This window comes from Lynx canadensis, chromosome B3 (genome assembly GCF_007474595.2).
Source record: "Lynx canadensis isolate LIC74 chromosome B3, mLynCan4.pri.v2, whole genome shotgun sequence".
NCBI classification, from domain to species: Eukaryota; Metazoa; Chordata; class Mammalia; order Carnivora; family Felidae; genus Lynx; species Lynx canadensis.
In genome coordinates, this window is record NC_044308.2 from 122088978 (window position 1) to 122111077 (window position 22100).

At 38.9% G+C, this 22100-nt stretch overlaps 1 protein-coding gene across 2 annotated transcripts in view; it reads right to left on the reverse strand.

The window, feature by feature from the left end:
• SPTLC2 (serine palmitoyltransferase long chain base subunit 2) overlaps nucleotides 1-22100 on the reverse strand; it is a 102386-nt gene that overhangs the window by 45764 nt on the left and 34522 nt on the right. For both annotated transcript variants that reach the window (XM_030319674.1, XM_030319675.1), the window contains exons 3-9: nucleotides 20352-20506; nucleotides 18760-18908; nucleotides 16947-17071; nucleotides 11493-11586; nucleotides 9804-9909; nucleotides 8350-8569; nucleotides 5562-5688 (exon numbers count right to left, since the gene is read on the reverse strand). In XM_030319674.1, the coding sequence (XP_030175534.1) occupies nucleotides 5562-5688; nucleotides 8350-8569; nucleotides 9804-9909; nucleotides 11493-11586; nucleotides 16947-17071; nucleotides 18760-18908; nucleotides 20352-20506 (976 nt within the window). The remainder of the gene's footprint in view (nucleotides 1-5561; nucleotides 5689-8349; nucleotides 8570-9803; nucleotides 9910-11492; nucleotides 11587-16946; nucleotides 17072-18759; nucleotides 18909-20351; nucleotides 20507-22100) is intronic.

Below are 22100 nucleotides of genomic sequence, written 5' to 3' on the forward strand. Positions count from 1 at the left end.
GCCAGGACCAAGCACTTACATTACGTGACCTTTTCTCCCTCCTTCCTATACAGAAATTAAACATGAGATATCTGACACAAGGTAGAGAAAAGGCTCTTCACTTTGCAAGTTCACTGTCATGATGTAAAAGTGTCTTCAGCTCACATATGGGTTATCTTTAGCTCTCCCCATTTCCAATTCACAGCACTGTGGAAATTCAATGAAAGAAATACTGGTGCAGCTCTTATGTAAATCTGATTCCTTCCAAATAAACTTCTTCAACATATAAAAAGTGAAAAACAGTACAATATTAAAATGCATGGTTCTAGAAAGCCTAGATAACCCAAGATGAAACTGAAAAATGCCCCTAAAATAAGCCATGCACATACATATATAACCATAAAGACATACTACAAATTAATACAAAACAGAAGAAAGCAATAAACACTTACAGAAGATATATTTGACTCAGACTAAAGAAAAGATTGTTTAAGGCACAAAAACATTGTCCACATGGGAAAAGAATCATAAATTCTATCACATTAAGAATGAAAACTTTTGTGAAAGTTTTGTGAAATTATTAACAAGATTTAAAGAAAAGCCATGTCTCTCAGGTTGAGAGACAATAGTGGTAAAGAATTATTATCCAGAATACATGAAGAACTCTTAAAAATACCCATCTAAACAAACAGCCAGGGGCGCCTGGGTGGCTCAGTAACTCTTGATCTCAGCTCAGGTTTTGATCTCAGGGTTGTAAGTTCAAGCCCCACCTTGGGCTCCACACTGGGCGTGGAACCTACTTAAGAAAATAACAAAAACAAACAAACAAAAACCCCCAGCCAAAGGGACAAATGATCAGGAAAATAGAAATAAAAACTACAATGAGATTCTGTTTCACGCAGATCCCATGTGCAGGATTAAAGGGACTGACAGTATCTACAAAGACAAGGAAATGGGCATATGATAACTTTCATATACTAGAAGGGGAGACTGAACTGCTGTAAGGACTTCTGAAAGAATTTGGCAGCCTCTGAGGATGTCCACCAATATCACTGCAAGATAAAGAATCTCGGCCACACTGTTGCTGCAGCACCATGTAACAACAGCGAAAAAGAGCTGACAACCTAAATGTCCATCAATAGAGCGATGAACACAGAAGCTGTGGTAATACTACGTGGAACATGTAACGGCAAAAACAAATGAATGAGAACCTCACACTCAACAGAAATAATGCAAACAATATTAAGCAAACAAAATAAATGGCAGAAAAACTTCCCTCATATGACCAACTTATGTAACATTTAAAAACAAAAAATACCATAGACAGTCCTCACTACTGGAATCCAGTCTGTTCCTAAGTGTGTCACACTGTGAATTTCAGGCGGCAGAGTCTGTATATTACATCATTCAAAAATAAGAGAAATTACATGTTCCTGGCTCATCCAAAGCTCCAAACTGAAACAGTCTTCAATATCTACATGACAGCCTACAAGAATTTCTATAAAATAGAAGGCACCTAAAATACCAATGACCTATTTTAACCCTCAAACAACTGAAGTACTCTAGCGTGCATCATTCAGTGATGCTGCCCAGTACGGAGTCTATTATATTTCTACTTAGGCATTCACTCGTCTCCAGGAGCATGAGCACTCCCACGTTTTCTTCAAATGCAGGGACATCCGTGGGCCTCTTGTGCTCACCTATTTCCTTCATAGGCTTTCCTGCATATCACAGGACATTTTCATTAGTAATATAGGGAAGATAAGAGATATTGCACAACACATTTTACAACACAAGTGGACAAGGGACTGGGTCCTATCAGGAAAAGAGGAGAAATACAACTGAAGTGCACTCCACAGCCTCTTCCCCAGACTTGTGCACAAGTGAAAACATCTTTGATGGTGTGCACATGATGGGGGTTTTGATTCAGACAGTTAAATTCCATAAGCATTTCTGGAAGTCATCACAGCAAAGAGTGAGCCTTCAAACAGTGGGGGATACTTACATTACACGGATATGGTCCTAGTAAAAGCATGAAAGTACAGAAAGATAACTTCAGAATAGTGGTTATCTCTGGGGAATGGGTGAGAGAAACAGAAACAAGAAGGGACATTACAGGGAGTTTTAGCTATCTTTTTCTTTTTAAAAAGTGGATAAATGGGGTGAGATATTAACATCATTAAAATATTAGATCATGGGTACATTATTTTCTGTACCTTTTCATCAAATCTGAAGGACCAATAACATTTTTTTTAATGCTTATTTATTCTTGAGAGAGAGAGAGGAATAGAGACAGAGCACAAGCAGGGGAGGGGCAGAGAGAGAGGGAGAGACAGAATCCGAAGCAGGCTCCAGGCTCGAAGCTGTCAGCACACAGCCCGATGCAGGGCTCGAACCCATGAACCATGAGTTCATGACCTGAGCCAAAGTCAAACACTTAGCCAGCTGAGCCACCCAGGTGCCCCTGAAGGACCAATAACATTTTTAACCTACCTGAAGCATGCCAGAAGCCTGCCAACATTAGTGAGGCCACAGATTCATAAGAATCTGAACTCAATACTAGACAAGAATCTGAATTTGATACTAGGGCAAGAGAACCAGCGTGTCTGTTTTTTTTTTGTGTCACCCTAATACCCTTAACAAGACAAGTGTGCCTCCTATCAGAACTGCCATCCTCCACACCTCACCTGCAACCCCTCTACCCGTACTATTATGCTCAGGCCACAGTGGACTCCTTGGTCTTCCTGACCACAGAGTTGCCTCCATCTCTAGGCCCTTTTATCCCTGGATTTTTCAGGGCCAAATCCTCACTTCTCTCAAATTCTTGCTAAAATCTTGCCTTCTCAATGACAACTTTATTTAAAATTGCAAACTGGGTGCCTCAAAACTTCTCTACTTATTCTCCGGAGTACTCACCATTTTCTAGCATACTCCATAATCTGTTTCCCTCACTAGAAACCCCATTAGGCAAAAATTTGGGGGTGTTTCATTCTTGATGAATCACGAGTGCCTAGAAACAGCACCTAGCACACAGCAAGCGCTCAAATATTTGGTAAAATAGTAAAACTTCAATTTTTCTGTTATAGTACTCTCCAAGACTAACACAACAAGCCACTGTCCTCTGCATCTCCAATACTGCCCAAGTGTATACTCCACTCAAATGATCTGCTTGTAAGCCCATTTCCTGTGGATTGTGATTCACAGAGCCTAACACGTAGTGAGATACTCAGTGTTTGTGGAATGAATGAAATTCAATGTCTCGAACATAAGAGAGTAAGTTTCACTTAGGGCAGGCCACTTCTATTTTAAAATCACACTCAGGCAATTACTTGCAGATACCTCTTTTTAAAAATCACTTTAAGGCATAGTCAAAGGGCTGCTGCTTGAGTCACACTTTTTTCCTTCTGCAAGGACAACGAAAAGATGCATTCAGTGATACCATAAAAATAAACATTACCTTACACAGTCAAATCTAAAAGAAATCAGGTCATATTTAATTAAGACTGGGTAGCTGGATTTAAGAGATACAGAATTTATCTCTACTTTTGGTTTCATTTTTATTATCCTCTATTTTGGCAGAGAAATAATGTAACCAAAAGAAGTTTGTCACTACTAATTAAAAGTTTTAGAGAGTAATTTTTAAAATGTATAAAAGCTGGTAGTGGCAAGTTGTAAAAATGGCCACAAACTCTTGGACCCACTTCCCATTTGAGACGGTGTCTGATTTCCCCGCCCTGCAATCTGGACTGGCCTTAGTGACCTGCTTGTTAACAACAAATCAGAAAAGGTCATGGGGTTACAGCACATCCTTTGGAAACGCCTGCTCTGAAACATCCCTCTGGATTCCCAGTCACCGTACGATGAGGAGCCCAGCCTCGCGGAGAGGGAATGTGAAGGTGCTCTGGTCAACAGCCTCAGCTGAGCCCAGAATTCAAGACACTTGGGCCCAAGTGACATGGGAGGGAAGAAGCCTCCAGATGATCCCAGCCCCCAGCCATCTGAGTCTTCCCCAGCCGTTTGGGTCTTCCAAGCTCAAGCCTTGGATATTACGGAGCAAAGACAAGCCATCCTGCTGTGCCCTGACCGAATTCCTGACCTGCAGAATCTGTGAGCATAATAAGACGGCTCTTATTTCACACCACTACGCATAGGGGGTGGTTAGAGAGGCGAGAAATAAACTGGAAAATGAGTGCTAACCCAACGTCTATCTATAGCTAATTACCATATTTCATTTTCTCACTGCCAGCAAAGCCTAGATTTCATTATTTGGTATGGATAAGTCATCTATCCAGAGGTCACACATCACACAGATCCATGCTCTAGGACAGGGCAAAAAAATTATCCAAAATTAACTTTGATAGCTGTTGGCCTTTCACTGCAGTCACCTCAGTCCATATACTGGATCAGTAAGGTTGATGGCACCTACGTGAAGGAGGTAGATCACTGCTAGCTATATATGTATATCTCAGATCAGAACATGCTACTTGTAATTAACACCATAAAGGAAGGAGAGGAGATAACATAGATACTGTTAACAGGGGGTTACTCACAAGGCTCCATACTGTGTTCACAATATGAATGAAGTATTTCCTCCCCCAAGGAATGAATTCATGAAACTGAAAATGACCAACACTTGCAAAATCCATTTCCAAAAATCTCTTACTAGAGATAATAAGGATATATCACAGATGAGAAAAAATATGAAGGTAAAATTCTGATTTAAGAAAACAGGCTTACATTAATCAAAATCAGACATACTCCTTCCTTCCTGTTTTTCAGTGCAAACCAAATAAATCTTACCACAAAATATTATATAAATGAAGACAGCTCAAGGCTGATAATGCAGGATCTTTTACAAGAATAAGACTCATTTTAGACGCACTTAAAAAAGCAACAACCAAAACTAACGTATGTCTCATACACACAATGGAAATAGTTCAGAAATGAAAAAAACAAAACAAAAATCCCAATTGTTCTACATTTTCTGCAGTCAATACTGCCCTCTAGTGATGCAAAATAAAAGCCAAATAGAAAGTACTACATTTTATTTATTGTTCATTTTAGTATGTTTATGTCAGGGCACCTAGCTTGGACTACAAATCCCACCAAAGACAGAATAAACAAATCCAGGATGACTTTTATTATCCGCTCTTAAATTAGAAACTCTTTTAAAAGGCACTGAATCAAGGACACTAATATATGCAAACAGCAGACTTTAAATACATTGGGAACAGATTCTCACTACACACAGTGAGTTACATCTTCATATAAAACTGTACAATTTGAGAAAGACTCTGGGGCTCATTACCTAAGACTTATGAAGATAGGTAAGATCGTAAGATTAAAGTGTCACCATCTGTAGACAAGAAAATTCAACTGGAAGCAAGCCAGGCTAGTTGTCATGGCATATGTGTACCAAACACACTGAAAAGTGCCCATAGCAACCAAGGCCTCACACACCTGCCAGTTCTGCCCATTAGTAGACCTGACTCCTCATTTGAGGAAAAAAGTTCAAGAGAAGAGCATGTTTGGTTGCTAAGCATTTACCGAACATAGGAAATTTTCCAAGAAAACACACTTACCGAGGGTAGTGCCATCCTGCCCCATGATGCACTTCATAGAGGTGACAATCTGCTCCACAACAGGCGGTGACAGCGACGTGGCATACACTGCACTATGGGAATGTGTTCGCAGATAGTCTATCAGCTCCTGTGGAGTTCACAGAAGCAAGTCATTAGAGGTAAAGCTTGAATCCTCGGGCGATAGCACTGCCTTCCTTCCAGGTGAAAGCACTCTTCCTCCCTTCAAGAGCATGGGGATGGGGACACTAATCTGAGATTCAAGATCAACCAGCATCAACGGTCAAAGGACACCACCAGCAACAACTGCATCTGACACATGGCAACAGCCTCAGGCTTTGTTTTGTTTGTTAAATGTGCCACAACATGAAAGAAAGAAAAACTAGTTTTAAAGAAGCTCTCTAAATTTGGAGAACATACCACTTAATGTTATAAACGTATCTGCAATGCTGTGTTAATAAACAAGGCGTATGGATTGCTTTTTAGATACAATAATTTCCTTTTTTTTTTTTTAAGTTTATTTATTTTGAGAACACACGCAGGGGAGGGGCAGAGAGAGAGGGAGAGAGAGAGAATTCCAAGCAGGCTCCACACTTGTCAGCGACTTGGGGCTCAATCTCACAAACCACGAGATCATGACCTGAGCCGAAACCAAGAGTCAGACACTTAACCAAATGAGTCACCTGGGCACCCCACAATAATTTACTTTTAAGTATTACAAAAAATATCATCTACATGCTACCCTATGTCTGCTAAGCCCATCCTTACACTTCTGAGTAAGAGTAAGACCGTTCTCTAGCATCAATTTTAAAGGTATTAAATATCCTCTAGGGCCGCCTGGGTGGCTCAGTTGGTTAAGTGTCCGACTTCACCTCAGGTCATAATCTCATGGTTCCTCAGTTCAAGCACCCCACCAGGCTCTCTGCTGTCAGAGCAGAGCCTGCTTCAGATCCTCTCTGTCCCCTTGTCTCTCTGCCCCCCCCCAACATTAAAAAATCTAAATATCCTCCAGATACACAGATTTATAAAATAATATAAATATGGCAGAATAGAAATTCACTGGGTCTTTCATGAGAACAGGAAAGCCATCTCACTGAGTGAAGAAAAACTTTGTATGCCAGTTACAAGGAGTCCAAAACAATCAGGTCTATGTCCCTATTCTCTCCTTTTAACTTCACTAAATCTTTAAATAAAATGTGCAAAGTAGCTCATGTATCAGAACCCAAAAAGGACACACAGAATAGGACTACAAAAATAGTATATCACTTCAAAAACACTAAAAACTATTCAAAACCCACAAAAGCAAAGATATACCATACCTAAATGATCTCCCAGAGTATGATTTCAAGTCCTTTGGTTTGGCAATAAATCTTAGCAATCAAACTCTCCAAAGTGAGCCTGGTTCCATTAACAAAAATTTGAGGTAAAACTCTATCAGCCTTGACTAAAACCACTAATAATGAGTTTTCTCTAAAAGGCAATCAATTATTAAGAGAAAGTCCATGCTTTAAGCCTCCCAATGTCAAGGTTTAAAAAGGAATTAGAGATATGTATGAGCTCCTACCACATACCTCATACAAATACTAACAAATGATGTGTTTTTTTCTAATACCATGGAGAGTTTTTTTAAATAACAGTTTTACAGAGATGGAATTAACTTTTCTAAAGTATACAATTCAGTGGCTTTCAGTATACTCATAGAGCTGTGCGACTTTCATCACTATCTAATCTTGTTTTATTTATTTTTTTAAAGTAGGCTCTATGCCCAGCATGGGGCTTGAACTCATGACCCTGAGATCAAGAATCACATACTCTACCAACTGAGCGAGCCAGGCCCTATTATCTAATTTTAGGACATTTTATTACCTCAGAAAGAAACCTCATACCCATCAGCAATCACTTGCCGCTTCTCCCATCCCCTCAGCCCTTGGCAACCACGAACCTACATTCTGTCTCTGAATCGGCCTGCTCTGGATATATCATATAAAAGCAATAATACAATGTGACCTTTGTGACTGACTTCTTTAAGTTCATGTAAACTGACTAACGTGAACTTTCAAATTCATCCATGTTGTAACATGGACGTACATTATTTTTTCAACCCTTACTATACAATCTTATAAACTAGGCATATTTATCTCTGTTTTTAGTGATAAGGAAATGGGAAGGTTAAATGCTTTGCCCAAGGTCTCACAAAGTTAGGGAAATATTCAAACCTAGGCCTCTGTCTCATGATTCAGCCATTTCCATCACACCGCATTGATTCTCAAAAGCCTCAGAGTTCATTACATAATTTTTCAATTGAAAAATACAATGCCTTGTAGTACACCAGAGCAGGCAAAATAATCTTTTTCTTCCTGTCTCTGTGCTCACCCAAGATGCATTCGAGGTCAAGGGGAGGGAAAACTGGCCTTCTATTCCCACTGGCTCTCATTACAAACTCTACTTTTGAAACTGTGGGCACAACTCAAACCCAGTAGAAGACTGTGGCAAACAGGCAGCACCACTGTGTGTTCTCTCATACAAGAGGGTGTTCTGTATCTCAGACCAGTGTGTAGTTTAGAGCGAAGCTCAAATAAGAAAACAACAAACAATGAACAGAACCCGCCTTCAGTTTATCAGTCACTCCCTAAGCTGAACTGTGAAGCCCAAAGGCACTGTGAGCCTAAGCCACAAACAAATTCAGGGTCTCCACATCGGGGTTCCAGATTCTTATCTGTCACAAGTGAGTTACCAAGTCTAATCACCAGTCCCTTTATCCTCAATTGCTCAATTCACATGGCCCATTTACCTTCTTGCCTCCAATGTATCCTCCAGAAGCACCAAAACTCTTTGTGAATGTTCCCATCATAACGTCCACATCCTCAGGATCCAGGCCAAAGTAATCTACCACCCCTCGACCTGTAGGGCCCAGAGCCCCAATGCTGTGAGCTTCATCTAGATACAAGTATGCCTTGTATTTCTTCTTAAGAGCAATCACTTCAGGAAGGCGAACAATAGATCCCTCCATGCTGGCAAGACAGGAGAAAATACATACAGAGACTTCTTAACTCAAAATTAGGGGCTGGTCTGTCAACTTACTGTTATTATTAATTTTTTCAGTTTATTGCTTTTTTAAAATAGTTTGACAACTCTGCCTGTGATTTTATTTTTTTTTTTTAATTTTTTTTCAACGTTTTTTATTTATTTTTGGGACAGAGAGAGACAGTGCATGAACGGGGGAGGGGCAGAGAGAGAGGGAGACACAGAATCGGAAACAGGCTCCAGGCTCCGAGCCATCAGCCCAGAGCCTGACGCGGGGCTCGAACTCACGGACCGTGAGATCGTGACCTGGCTGAAGTCGGACGCTTAACCAACTGCGCCACCCAGGCGCCCCATCTGCCTGTGATTTTAAACTAGCAAAGTTAGGTGATGCCATGGCCAGGCAGATGTCTAGGGGAAAGGAGAGTGGATCTTTTAAAACAAGCGTCAGAACAGAACTGATCTTAATTTACCACAGAGGGATAAAGGTCACCAGATTCTTCCAATGCTTGTAATTACAGGCAACATTAGATTTTGTATTACGTTGCATGTGTAATTAAAATAACAGAATAAAATGAAATAAAAGAATTAAAAAAAAATAGGACGTAAGAAAGTAAGTGCGAGGACTGCAAATAAACCAGAATTAAAATCTTTCTTCAAATGAAATGATGTATGATTTGTTTTGACATATTAGAAAATATATTCCAATTCTTGGCCCTCTGTATAAATTCCCTCTATAAACAGCAGAAAAAGAAAGGACCCCAACAGAGGGGTGATCTGGAGACTATGAAGCACAACAGAAAGAATAAAGAAAAGCCAGAGAAAAAGACTTCTGTTCTAGTGCAAACTCTGCTTCCAGGTTTGTTTGTTTTTTTTAACGTTTATTTATTTTTGAGACAGAGAGAGACAGAGCATGAACGGGGGAGGGCCAGAGAGAGAGAGAGGGAGACACGGAATCTGAAGCAGGCTCCAGGCTCTGAGCTGTCAGCACAGAGCCCGACGCGGGGCTGGAACTCACAGAGCGCGAGATCATGACCTGAGGCGAAGTCGGCCGCTTAACCGACTGAGCCACACGGGCGCCCCTGATTCCAGGTATTTTAACAAATCATAAACATTGTTTCCTTAGTTTCCAGAGGGGTCTAGATTACCATTCCCTTCTGCTTAAAAATTCTGTAACTTCATGGAGCCAAATCAGAAAAGATAAGAATAGGAAAGCAGGATTACCTATATATTCCCTCCACAAGGATTAGAATTTTCTTCCAGGGCCTTCGAGTCCGAGGCTGACCATAAACAATGGCATCTTTCAGCAGCTTCTCTAGGCTTTGCATATCTACATCACACAAAAAAGAATTTCAGCACAAAGTACCTTCCTCTTTCTGAACTTTATTTCAGAAATGCAAATACACATTTCTTATTCAGGAAGGGTGTCTCAAATAGCAAAGGACATTAACTTATGGAATCAGAACTGAGCAGAAAAAGGCAAAATGGGTGAGCTACTGCTAGCTTGAATGACAATATGAAATGTAATAAATGTTCAAAACCACAAAAACTCCACCAAATAACTGTGGCATAGGTGATTCAGAGTTGGTTAGCATGCTTGTGAAATGGCTCATGTTTCATGTTAAATACCTGACCATTCAGTTAGCTTTTTTTTTTTTGTATTCGTAGAATCAACTGTATCTTTAATCCTAGTGAGTCATTCAGAAATACACACATAAAAGACTGTGCAAGAAAGTGCAAATAAACTATTAAAAATACATGTACCTCTTAAAAAGCAAATAGGAGGGAAAATTCATGCGCGTGCTCCATTTCCTTTCACCCAGGATACACTCAAAAACTGCTTATTAAACAGCTTTAACTTAGTAGTGTGCTAAAAATACGCCAGTGGCATCCATGAGACTATGTGGTAAGAAAGCTTGGCAATTAGTTAGCCTTTTGTTTGACTTGATCAGCTGTCTGTACACTATCTAGCTCTCATGGCTCTGTTGGTCCTTAAGGATGGTTAACAGGCCCAGAAACAGCTTGGCTGGTACTACCATTAATGAGGATCATAATTTTCCTGTTAATGATAAATGCTCTGGGGACACCTGGGTGCCTCGGTCAGCTGAGCATCCGACTCTTGGTTTGTGCTCAGGTCATGATCCCAGGGTCAGGGGTTCGAGCCCCATGTCAGGCATCAGTCTCCACGCTGTGTGTGGAACCCACTTAAGATTCTCTCCCCCACCACAAGCCCTCCCCTGCCTCTCTCGGGGCACCTGGGTGGCTCAGTTGGTTAAGTGGCCGACTTCAGCTCAGGTCATGATCTCACTGTTCATGGATTCAAGCCGCACATTGGGTTCTGTGCTGACAGCTCAAAGCCTGGAGCCTGCTTCGGATTCTGTGTCTCCCTCTCTCTGCTCCTCCCCTGCTTGCACTCTGTCTCTCTCTCTCAGAAATAAATACACATTGAAAAAATTTATTTAGAAAAAGTTGAAAGCCAAATAAAAGGAGAATCTTGTATTTTGTACCAAAAGGCTTCCTTTAGCCTTTATTTCTATTCTAATGAGGAAGAGAATAACTTTTTAAAGTTTATTTATTTTTTTGAGAGAGAGAAAGAGAGAGACAGAGACAGAGAAAGAGAAAGAGAGAGTCCCAGGTAGACTCCACTCTGTCAGCACAGAGCCTGATTAGGGGCTCGAACTCACAAACTATTGATCATGACCTGAGCCGAACCCAAGAGGCAGTCGCTTAACCAACTGAGCCACCCAGGTGCCCCAAGAATAACTTTTAAAAGACTGGACCAGAAGGACATTTTAAATGTCACAACATGCTTCATTTAGATTTTCTATTATTAATGTAACTAATGGTACCACTGCCACTAACCCAAAAAATATTAAACACTAAAGTCTGAAGTGGATTCCACATCAAACTCACTGTTGTGTTTGAAGATTCGAATGGTTGCTCCCGAGAGTCTGGCTCCTAGAACCAGAGATGCATGGTTTAGTTCGTCACTCAAAATCAGGCAACCCTGCAAAACCACAAGCACAGGAAGGTAAGAAGCTGGGAGGAAAGATGTAGTTACACAAATTATAAAACGCTAAAATCATGAATAATGCTATCTTATTAAGGAAAGCTTGTACAACAGCAAAACTATCAATTTCAAGAAGAAGAAAAGTATACATATTTTTGTTTTGCAAAATTAACTTAGAAGTAGATGCAGAATTCCAGCCTTTTCATTTCTTCAGTCCTGTGACTGACTGAAATATTCAGGTATACAACAACAAGCTTTTATTTACATCCAAACTCTGAATTTCTCTTCTGCAAGTCTTCAAATCCTTTACTTGCCACTCTTGCATTCCACTGTACCTTAAAAGGATCCTCCTCCTTTCCCTCCATACAATTTTATTTTCTTCTCTTTCCAGCTCATTTTTTTTTCCTGACAAAATCTGCAATATGATTTGTTATTTACCTTTTTATGTATTTTTTTTTAAGAGTTTATTTTTAAGTAATCTCTGCACCCAACGTGGGGCTCGAACTTACAGCTCCGAGATCAAGAGTTGCATGCTCCACGGCTGAGCCAGCCAGGAGCCCCTTACCTCCATTTTAGACATTCTTATTCACCATTTCTGTGTATCAATCTACCATGAACTATCATCCTTAGTTCAAAAATAAAATTAAATTAAATTAAATGTCAGCAGTTAACAGCTAAGTACTTAATAGGTTCCTGGCATTATGTTAAGGCTTTTAAAGGCATTATTACTTTTAATCCTCATTAAAAAAATCTCTGAGGCAGGTACTATTATTATCCCCACTTTACATATGAGGAAATTCCCTTTCAGAGAAGTTAACAAACCTTGCCCAAGGTCACAAGCATGCTAAGTGATTCATTACAAAGCTTCTGCTACCAGAACACATGCTCTTATTCTACAGTATACTGTTTCCCCCTTCCTTGAAGCTGAATAATCAACAACCTCACATAGAATTTAGTATCAGACTCAAAGAAATATTAAAACTCTATTGGTTCCTGCCTTTAATAGATTAAATGATACTTAATAACATTTCAACTAAAATACTTGATTTGAAAGATAAATCTTTAAGGTAAGACCTTCCGTGTCTGTATATAAGATCTCTAATTCTACATGATTAGAGTTTCTGAACATACAGGGAAGAATAGAACAAGATTATTTAACTCTTTACTGTGAAAAATTCTGAGAAATTCCAAGTAAGAATCTCAAGATTTATACTGCTAAAATGCAGGACAGGAATGTATCATAATCAACGTGACGAAGTCAAAGAACCATACATTTAGGTCTTTCAAAGAATGTGTCCACTCTATCTAAGTTGTTGAATTTACTGGCATAAAGTTCTTAAAATGTCCTTATTATCCTTTTAATGTCTATAGGATGTGTAGTGGTGTGCCCTCTGTCATTCCTGCCACTGGCAATTTGTGTCTTCTTTTTATCCTCACCAGTCTGGCTAGAGAGTTATCAATTTTATTCATTTTCTCAAAGAACCATCTTTGGTTTCACACATTTTTCCCATTGTCTCTTTTCTAAATCATTGATTTCTGAATTTACCTTTATTTTATCTTTCCTCTGTTTGGACTCTTTGGGACTCTTTAATTTGCTCTTCTTTTTCAAAGTCCTTATTTAGATGGCTGATTCAAAATGTGGCTTTTTTTTATATAAAATTTATTGTCAAATTGGTTTCCATAAAAATTCTTTTTTGGGGTGCCTGGGTGGCTCAGTTGGTTAAGCATCTGACTTTAGCTCAGGTCATGATCTTGCAGTTCGTGAGCTTGAGCCCCACATTGGGCTCTGTGCTGACAGCTCAGAGCCTGGGGCCTGCTTCAGACTGTGTCTCCCTCTCTCTCTGCCTCTCCCCTCCTCATTCTCTGTCTCTCTCTCCTTCAAAAAAAATGTTATTCTTTTTTTTTTAATGTTTATTTTTTTCATTTTGAAGGGGGGGGGGATAGGGACTGAGAGAGAAGGAGAGAGAAAAGTCCCAAGCAGGCTCCAAGCTGTCAGCATGGAACACAGGGCTCCATCTCATGAACCATGAGATCACAACCTGAGCTGAAATCAAGAGTCGGACGCTTAACCAAATGAGCTACCCAGGCACCCCAAAACTTTTCTTTTATTAATACAAGCACTTAACACTATATATTCCCTGAGAATTGCTTTAGCTTTGTCTCACAAATTATAATATGCTTCACTTCCATTTCATTCAAATTATTTTCTATGTTTCCTTTCTGCTTTGACTCATGAGTTATCTGGAAGTATGTTTTTTCAAATATTTGAGCATTTTCCAGGTATCTCTGTGTTACTGATTTCTTTCTTTCTTTTTTTTTTTTTTAATTTTATTTGTTTTTGAGAGAGAGAGCAGGCACGTACGAGTTGGGGAGGGGCAGAGGGAGACACAGAAGCAGACTCCAGGCTCTGAGCTGTCAACACGGAGCCCAATGTGGGGCTCAAACTCATAAACCGTGATATCATGACCTGAGCCAAAGTCTGACACTTACGGATGCCACCCAGGTGCCCCTTATGTTACTGATTTCTAATTTAATTGTATTAGAATCAGAGAACATACTTTGAATAATTTAAATTTTTAAAATTTTGTTAAGGCTTGTTTAATGGCCCTGAAAATGGCCTATCTTGGTAAATGTTTGCTGTTATTGGGTAAAATGTTTCATAAATGTCAATCAGGTCAAGTTGGTTGATAATGTTTTTCAAGTGTTCTCTAACCTTGCTGATTTTCTGCCTAGTTCTATCAATTATTCAGAGAAGGATATGGAGATCTCTAGTAACAATTATATACTTGTCTATTTCTCCTTTCATCAATTTTTGCTTCATGTACTTTGAAGCTCTATTTAGGTACCGATATATTTTAAATTGTTATCTTTTTAATGAATTAACTCCTGTATCATTATACAATGTTCCACTTTACCCCGAGAAATATTCCTTGCTCTGAAATCTTTGTTTATATTAATATAGTCACTCTAACTTTCTTTTCAATTATTGTTTGCTTGCTGTATCTCCTTTCATCCTTTTACTTTTAACCTGTGTCTTTAAAGTAGGTTTTTGGTAGAAACCTACTTAATTTTATCTAATCTGACAAGCTCTTTTTTCTTTTTGAAAAAATTTTTTTAAGTTTATTTATTTTGAGAGAGAGAGTACGTGTGTGGGGGGAAGGGGCAGAGAGAAGGAGAGAGAGAGAAACCCAAGCCGGCTCTGCACCGTCAGTGCACAGCCCAACGTGGGGCTTGATGTCTCATGAATAGTGAGATCACGACCTGAGCCAAAGTCAGATGCTTAAATGACTGAGCCACCCAGATGCCCCCAACCTCTCTTTTTTAATTGGAATGTATAAGCCATTTATATTTAATATATCATATAATATCAATATAATTGGGTTTAAACCTCCTCCCTTGGTATTTGTTCTCTATTTGTTCCATGTGTTCCTTGAAACCATACATTATAGGGGCGCCTGGGTGGCTCAGTCGGTTGAGCGTCCGACTTCGGCTCAGGTCATGATCTTGCGATCCGTGAGTTTGAGCCACGTGTCAGGCTCTTTGCTGACAGCTCAGAGCCTGGAGCCTGTTTCAGATTCTGTGTCTCCCTCTCTCTCTGACCCTCCCCTGTTCATGCTCTGTCTCTCCCTGTCTCAAAAATAAACATTAGAAAAAAAAATTAAAAAAAAAAAAAAAAAGAAACCATACATTATATAACTGAAAAGGACTTTACCGTTAACCTAGTCCAAGTACCTCATTTTACAAAGCAAAATCTGAGGCTCAGAAAGTCTGTGACGGGGTGCCTGGCTGGCTCAGTCAGAAGAGCAGGCAATTCTAGTGTCTCCCTCCCTCTCTCTGCCTCTCCCCCACTCACACTGTCCCTCTCAAAAAATAAATAAACATTTAAAAAAAAAAAAAAAAGAAGAGCAGGCCAATTCTTGACCTTGGGAGATCATGGGTTTGAGCCCAGGTTTGGGTGTAGAGATATCTTAAATAAATAAAACTTAAAAGAAAAAAAAAAAAAAAGGAAGGCTGTGACATGCTCACAGTCATAGAGCTAAATTTGAATATACAAAAAAATAAATAACTTTGAATATATAAGCAACCAAACAAAAACCCAAGCCTTCCAACTCAGTAATCTACCAATTTTTCAATATACAATTCCTAAATATCAATATTAAAAAACCTGGGGCACCTGGCTGGCTCAGTCAGTGGAGCATACAATTCTTGATTTCAGGGTTGTGAGTTCAAGCCCCACATTGAGTGTGGAGCCTACTTAAAATAAAATTTAAAAAATAAATAAAATTCCTTGAGGGCCCTTTCAAGCGGAGAGTGTCAGTCTGCTAAAATGTGATTTACAAAGTCTCTTATCTCTTCTCTCCTTAACTGCCTCTTACAAACTCTACCCACAAGGGAGCAAAAAATACACAGTTCTTAAATTATTATTTTTATTAGTACTACTACTTTTAACCTTCATTATTACTTTTTTTAAGTTTATTTACTTATCTTGAGAGACAGAGAGAGAGTGCAAGCACAGGAGGGCAGAGAGGGAGAAAGAGAATCCCAAGGAGGCTCAACACTGTCAGTGCAGAACCCGATTAACTGCCTCTTACAAACTCTACCCACAAGGGAGCAAAAAATACACAGTTCTTAAATTATTATTTTTATTAGTACTACTACTTTTAACCTTCATTATTACTTTTTTTAAGTTTATTTACTTATCTTGAGAGACAGAGAGAGAGTGCAAGCACAGGAGGGCAGAGAGGGAGAAAGAGAATCCCAAGGAGGCTCAACACTGTCAGTGCAGAACCCGATGCAGGCTTGATCTCACGAACGGTGAGATCATGACCTGAGCCGAAATCAAGAGTTAGCCACTTAACTGACTGAGCCACCCAGGTGCTTCAAACCTTCACTATTATTAACTTATATTCTTACTTTTAACCTATAGTATTACCTTCACTTTACATATATACCTATAATTTGCCTATATTATCTCTGAGCAACACGCATTATAAGAACAAGTATTAGGGTACCTATGTATTTTCAAATTTTTCTACTTAGGAAAAACCACCTGTTAAACAACCTTCCAAATTAAACATTCTTTCTTTCAAAATTTTAGCATTTTATGAGGTTTTTATCAGAATCCCTTTCAAAACCACATGAATGACAAAGGCAAGAGTCCTCTAATGGAAGAGTAAAGAATCATGAGTTCTAGCAAGAAAGCTTCCACTAAGTCTCCATGTGATATTGTTATTCAAAAATTTGTGATAGAAATATCTTTCGGCAGACCAGGTTTGGTATGAAGTTTACAACAGCCTTTGGCTTGTTCTGAATGCTTTACAACATACAAGAGAGTTTTCATAAATGACAAGTCTTACTTTGCCAACAAGAGCAGGAATGTTCATTGAATTTGTTGCAAATCCCATGCCATATGCCATAGCAGCTTCTACTCCCAAGAAACTTGCCACGAGCTTCTCTAGTTCTTCATGCTTGTCCAGGTTTCCTGTGTGAAGAACTTAGTGAAGTTAACACTGCCAAATCCTGTATTTAAGAGTTACTCATTACTTTATAAAAAGAAATCACAGTCTTCATGTTACAACCCTTTCAGACTAAGCTCTATGGAAGAGTAGTATGAAGAGAAATGGCTAACGAAAGACATCGTGGTCAATACCACTTCAGATCTGAATACCTTCAGATTCAGCACCTGTGATGGAATTTCTGTAAAGAAGATTGCCAACAATTTCTCCCATTCCTGCTGACACATGATAGTTCTAAGTCTAGGCCTTGAGAGGCCTGGCAACATCTGCTTTTATACTTTTGAAGTCAGCTGCCACACAAAACAGTCTAACTAGCCTGTTGTAAAGAAAAGCCACGGGGAGCAGGAGGGCCTCTGGAGGATAAGAGACTATGGAAGAGGAATGCAGAGCTCAGCCAGCCCTTGACTGATCCCACTACCCAACTGAGGTACCAGACATGTAAGTGAAACCACCCTGGATACTCTATCCTCAGCCATAATGCCCCACCCAACACCACATGGAGCTAAGATAAATATCAAGGCTTCTCCAAATGGCAGAATTATAAGCAAATAAATGTATGTGTCTGTTTTAAGTCGCTAGGTTTTAGAATGATCTGTTATGTAGCAAAAGACAAGTTAAAAAACATCCTCCCTCACTTTGTATTGTGATTTTATGTCAATCATCAAATCTGTAAGGACCGAACAAGACTGATCAATGCAGAAAAGATGATGGAAAAAAGACTGCTGAACTGAGATGCTACAAGTCCTCAAAGCTTTAAGCAAGTCATTTAACCTCCCTGGGCTTCAGTTTCATATCTGCTAAATACCAATAATAATATTTGCTCTATCTACCTCATGACATTGTTGTGAGGATCAAAAGAGAGAAAAGGCTCAAGAAATTTATAAACTACAAAGTGCCATAAAGATGTAAGGTCTGATTACCATATATCGTCATTGCACCATGCTTCCTAAACTATGTCATTAAGGACCTGAGTACAGATGACCCAGCTACACTTGCCAATCTTTAGACCTATGAGAAATAATGATGAATTACTGTTTTAATCCACTAAGTTTGAGGGTGATTCATAGTAATAAATATCCAGAAGTTGCCTTTTAACCTTTATACTTATCAGTTCTCTAGAACAAAACAGAAGAATTTGAAATCGTCCTATGAACAAAAATGAAATTTATTTATATAAATCTATTCACCTTTACATTTTGTAAAGGTACAATAACAAAAAGTTAACATTTACTGAATATTTACCAAGTCACAAATGCTTTATATGAATTAATTCTTCAATAGCCCTATAAGGTAGTAATTATTCTCACCCCCACTTACCAGCATGGAAACAGATTAAATAACCCTCATATGCCCACAGGGTCAGGCCTAGGAAACAGCACTCTTAACCACTACCATTTGTAAAAGCCAACAAAGTGAACATTAAAGCTGTAAATGAGTCAAATACTTATGGAACTTTTCTAGAGATATTTTGTATTATAATGGAAAAGATAAATATGTCTCAACATGTGTTGAACCCATTAAAATCATCCGTTATTTCAGAAACTATGGCAAAGTATGTATTTGGATGCTTACTATTCTAGCTCTGTATCAGCATTATTCCCTCCGGAGTAGCACAATTAAGAACATTAGCTGGCCAAACAGAGCCTGCACTTACCAATTTCCTGCCGAGTGCTGCACACTCCAACTCCATACTCCTCTAGGACTTTGGCAGCTGCTTCTTGACATGATCCAGTATTCCGTGCAAATCCAAGATAGTTGTAGGAACCCATGTTTATAACACCTTTAATTATATTCCCTGTGTACCTGTATTTCAATACCATAAAAGTTCATGAAACTCATGAGCAAATCAAATATGTACATGTAATAATAAACACACTGATGATATAAAAGGAAGCACCTTATACAGAAAGTAGGGAGAATATGGCCTAGTAGAAAGGAAGCTCAAACTCACTAAGAAACTAAAATTAAGAAAATGAAAGTTAAAACAAAATAGTAATTTTCACGTATAGATAATGATAAAGATTTAAAAACTGACCATAGCCAGTGTTGGCCAGGACAGTCTCACATACTGTAGATAAGAATATCAGTCAGTAATTTCTTTTTTTTTTGGAGGGCAGTTTGGCAGGACTTCTCCATTAAAAGAAGTACATACTCTTTGACTCAGCAATTTCCACACAGATACGAAAGGATAGCTGCATAAAGATCCTTTCAGAGTCACTGCACAATTTATCTACCATGCCCCTTCTCCAGGCACACAGACCAGTGACATTCCATATGATGGAAGCTCAATCAGCCTGGGCCCACCAGTGAGAATAACATGGTTCAGAGGCTCCACCAACCTAAGGTGGACGGGAAGTGTGGACAAGAAACTGCTGCTGTTTGAACTCTGAAATTTTGGGGTTTTTAACAAAGGATGGTGCAGCCCAACCTGCCATATACTATATACATCTATACTATACGATGCTAAGTAGCCACTGCTAATATTAAGCGGCTGTGGATACAGACAAGCAGGATATTACCAACATGTTAGCAAGAAAAAAGCAAGATATAAAATGATTTCTATAGTATGGTCCCATTTTTATAAATCAAAAATTACCTGTACGTAACCCCAGTGGATTCACCACCTACATACCCCACAGAAAACATCTGGAGGAATCATACACAACAAACTGGTAACAGTGGTCACCTCTGGGGAGTGAAGATTTGTGGGGAAGTGGATTTGCAGAAGGGATAGTGGTTAGTTGTCATGGGGGAATGTTTCATTTATCTGTATTATCTGTCTTTTTCTTTTTTTAATAGTAACAATGCAACCATGCAATACTTGTGAGATCTAAACAATAAAGTTTTATGAATATGAAACGTTTTCTAAACTATTCAGCCTATTTAAGTAAAAGCATTGCATATATCCTGGAACCATTCGAGAAATCAAAATATCTAGAAGTATATTCAGACACTTGATTCTGGTAAGTGGCATAACAGGACAGTTTTTCTTTGGCTTCTTGTTTTTCTTTTTAATTAGTCAAACTTTATTTTCAGTTATAATCCAACACAGTATCAAATGTAACAGAAAAATATATTTTAAAAATCTGGATAACGATGAACTATATGCAAGGAAACTATGTTGTGCTGTAATCTCAGCTTCGACTCTTGTTTTAACAGAATACTCAATTTGCAATAGAATAAATTCTGAAGTGAAGAAATTCCTTTTTGTTGCTGTCAAGAGATAATTTCCCAACTGAGACTCACTTGAAGGACCAGTTATAATCATGAGACTGCCTCTCCATGATGTCCACCCTGGCTCCAGGCACACTACAGATCGGTCGATTCCAGTTGTCTCTAATCCTCATGTAGAGGTTTCTTGTATAGAAGTTTTCGAAATCCTGATACAATGACACAAAGTCCTGCCAACAAATGGTGAAATACCATGAATTTAACTAAATTGCTTTAGAAAATTTTTACAACTTCCCTTTTCATGTTGTAAGAGCACTTAAGAATGAGAGGTCAATTATATTGAATTCGCTGATAAGGAAAACAATCACAAAGGCATCAATTCTCTATGTTAAAAACAACTTTAAAACTTTAAAACAACTCTGGGGCACCTGGTTGGCTTAGTAGAGCATGAGACTGTCGACTTCAGGGTTGTAATTTGAGTCCCATGTTGAGTGTGGAGATTACTTTAAAAAAAGGGAGGGGGGGGAACAACTCTTTTTTTTTTTAGTTTTTTTATTTGAGAGAGACAGAGAGAGTGGGGAAGGGCAGAGAGAAACAGGAAGAGAGAGACAATCCCAAGCAAGCTCCGCACTGCCAGCACAGAGCCCCACACGGGCTCGAACTCACAAAACCGTGAGATCATGACCTGAGCTGAAACCAAGAGTCCCATGCTAAACCACTAAGCCACCCAGGCGCCTCAAGGTAAAACAACTCTTAATCAGGTAAAAACCACTTGGCTTTGATGGCTAACCTATATGAAATCGTTGTAAATAATCATCTGACTGCATGAATATAGAGTCAAAGAACTTAACTTAATAAAGTAGGTCTTGGGGCACCTGGGCGGCTCAGTCGAGTTCGGCTCAGGTCATGATCTCACGGTTCAGTTCAAGCCCCGAGTCGGGCTCTGTGCTGACAGCTCAGAGCCTGGAGCCTGCTTCTGTCTCTCTCTCTTTCTCTCAAATATAAATAAAAACATTAAAAAAAATTTTTTTTTTAATAAAAACACTGTAATTTTAAGGGCACCTGGGTGGCTTAGTTGGTTAAGCATTCAAAACTCTTGGTTTTGGCTCAGGTCATGATCTCATTGTTCACGGATTTGAACCCCTTGTCTGGCTCTGCGCTGACACTGTAATTTCAGTTTTAAACAAAAAATAATAATTCTGAAATTAAAATTCCATCCTCTGCATATTTTTAAAATCAAAGTGAAACATATCCAAAGAAAAATGGTAAGCAAGAAAGACTAAAAGTTTGCTTATATAGAAAGACACCTATCTCAGGTTTCTTTCCTTGGATGGGAGTTTGAAAAAAAGATTCTCGTGATGAATTCCCATGATGAGGGACGTAAAGCCCTCCCTTCTTCCCTGAAATAAGATGCACTAAAAATTAAGTGTATAAAAAAATAGTCTGGGTGGAGCTAAAATGAATGCATAATGTTATGACTGATGTGATATGACCACATGATCAGACCACATTAGAGCAACTGGACTCCTGAAGATAAGGGGTAAACCAAATAAAAAGAAAACTATACTACAGTTAGCAAACTGTTGAACTTCTAGCCCTGAGATCTGGACTTGGTGTCAATCTAAATTAATCTGTTAAATAAGCTAATTAGAAACATGCAAAGCTTAAGCCTTATTGTGTAAGATTTTTATTGCTAAAAAAGACTCTTCATAAAATTTTATAATTAACCTTCTATGACATTGGACTATAAAGTAACTAATAAGTAAGCCTCACAGTAGATAAAATCTTAAATAAAGCTGAGCAGAGTCAGAAAGTACTCTCTGG